The 2,387-nt window shown below is 57.7% G+C and overlaps 1 protein-coding gene across 1 annotated transcript; it reads right to left on the bottom strand.

The window, feature by feature from the left end:
- Window positions 1–687: 687 nt before the first annotated feature.
- On the bottom strand, window positions 688–2,155 carry DIO3 (iodothyronine deiodinase 3). The gene has a single exon (XM_024201474.1). It carries the CDS (start codon window positions 2,029–2,031, stop codon window positions 1,204–1,206), a length of 828 nt encoding a protein of 275 aa, XP_024057242.1. The 5' UTR covers window positions 2,032–2,155; the 3' UTR covers window positions 688–1,203.
- Between the last annotated feature and the right edge of the window lie 232 nt (window positions 2,156–2,387).

The raw sequence follows: 2,387 nt of genomic DNA, 5'->3' as shown, positions 1-2,387 counted from the left end.
CTCTAAATTGTAGCTGACGGGAAGCGGCTTCTCAGCCTTTGCGGGACGTTACACGTGCCGGAGCACAGCAGGTTACTACAGTGCACACAGCTGTGAGGCAGGGGTACATTTGGGCCACGCGGTGGACACATTTGCAGCGTCAGCAAGCTGCAGCAGAGACTAGTTGCACGCCGCCGCCTGCCCCTAAGGAAGGGCTTAATTGCCTGTGCTCACCCCCTCGCGGACAGCCCCAAGCGCATGGCTAGTGCGATCTCTGGAGTCAGACTGAGGGGGCTCCGCAGCGGGAGCAGTTGATTGGTAACTTTACAGAGCTCGGACCAGGAGCTGGACGCGTTTGGGATCAAGACGCTCAGTCTCTTTAGAGTTAGCGCTGGGGTTTTTTTTTTAAAGGTGTCTATGGCCATTAATGGCCGGAGCCCAGCGGTTTCCTCTGCCCAGCAGCATTTTGCATCTCAGCGGGGAAGGCTGTAAGGCACCATCCGGGCAGGTTTTCTGCAGAGAGCCGATAGGGGTCCACTAAGTGCCCAGGATAGCGCGCGCCTCCAGCCCCTGCACCAGCTCGCCTGATCCCCAGCAGCTCGGAGAGTGTGGAGGGGCGGAGAGAGGTTACAAGGTAGAGGTTTCATTAGCTGATCAGTTCCGTTAAAGGGAGCCAAGAGCAGGCGTGTATTTATTCCAGATCTTTATTACTATAAAAAGTTCATAAAAAATGAACGCACATTTTACAAAAAGAGGAGAGAGATCCCATAAATAGGACATTCCGTTTTGCCCCGGCTAGTGGCACTTCTAGTATCTAACAACATCGGACTCGATTCCCTGGTATTTTGAAAACCATTTCAAAATCGGTCGTCACCAAGCGATACTAGAAATTCCAACTAGTGTTTTCCGGGCACTCAGCAGAGACCACTCGTACACACAAGCGCGCGCACACACACACACGACCCAGACCCCTAGAAAAACCTCCATAAAAATAGGGAACGCTTTGTTTTTACAAAAAAAGGGGTATTTACAAGATGCACAAGGACATGAAGCATGAACGGAGCTGGGCTGGCAAATCAACATGATTCGATCAGAGAAGGGGCAACAATGGCACTTGCATGAAACTCACACAGCAGCCTGCAGTCCCGAGGGAGCGGAGAACAGCTCCTACCACCCCCCGTGTAGGACACCCCCCTCCTCACCCCAGCACAGGCTCCGTTTCCTTTACACGTGGATGACCACCGTGCTGGGGCTCTGGAGCCGGTTTTTGTACTGGTTGAGCCAGCTCCGCAGTTCGGAGATCTTGTAGCCCTCTGGTCCTCTGCCTCCCTGGTACATCACCACCTCCTCCTGGATGATGTAGAGCCTTTCAAAGAAGGCACCATAGGCGGCGCTGGAAGCATTGTCCATGGTGTCCACTGCCAGGGGGCAGCCAGGCGCCCCTTCCTGCATCAGCTGAGCCGCCGTCAGCCTGTCCTGGAGGCACTGGTGCTTGGGGATCTGGTAGGCTGCGTCCGAGCTGACCCAGCCGTCGGAGGGGTGAGCCTCTTCGATGTAGACCAGCAGGAAGTCAGCGATGTCCACGAAGTGCGCAGCCAGGCGCTGGAAGGACCTCAGGCGAGCCATGAAGGGGGGTCAGGTGCAGCTCCCAAAGTTCAGGATCAGGGGTCTCTTGCCTCGGGCGTAGTCCAGGATCCTGAGCCGCTTCTGCCCGTCCAGCTGGATGACTTCGGGGTTGGGGGCGGAGGAGCCCACGTGGGCTGACTTGAAGAAGTCTAGCTTCTGCCCGTGCCACACGGCTTTCAGGGACTCCAGGGTGAACATGCGGTTGGAGTCGGACACGCAGACCGGGGGGTCGTCCGGGGGTGGCTCTTGGCCAGGACTGGCTTCCTCCTCCGCCCTGCTGCCCACCAGCAGCACCTTCTTCCGGATGCAGAGAAAATCCAGGAGCCAGAGCATCAGCGCGGTGAGCAGGAAGCGGGGGAACAGGAGGATGCAGGCAGCGACCTGGGTGAGCAGCTGCAAGGTGTGAACGCCGAGGGAGTGGAGCATCTTGACGGCGGCTGGGCTCCCGCCCCCTTCGACACACGCCTGCCTGCCGGGCTCTGTGCAGCTCAGCTGAGATCCCGCGTCTCTTTAAGCCCATTTTATAGTCAGGGATTTAAATGAAAAGTGACTCCACCTCCGGCCAGAACCCGCCCCTTTGGAACTTAAGCCCGGGGATTACCTACCCCTCCACTCCAATGACCTAAAATACACAGGGAGGAGGAGAGAGACCCGGCAGGAGCTGCAAGGGACGTGCCACGGAGCAGGGAGCAGCCACTCTCCGGCAGCAGCCGAGAGCCAGGGCACGGCCGGGGGCTCCGGCGCAGATAACAAACACACACACCCCCTTACAAACAACCCGG

This window comes from Terrapene carolina, unplaced genomic scaffold (genome assembly GCF_002925995.2).
Source record: "Terrapene carolina triunguis isolate 2854851 unplaced genomic scaffold, T_m_triunguis-2.0 Scaffold96, whole genome shotgun sequence".
Lineage (NCBI taxonomy): Eukaryota > Metazoa > Chordata > Testudines > Emydidae > Terrapene > Terrapene triunguis.
This window is presented reverse-complemented; position numbering and strand designations above follow the sequence as displayed.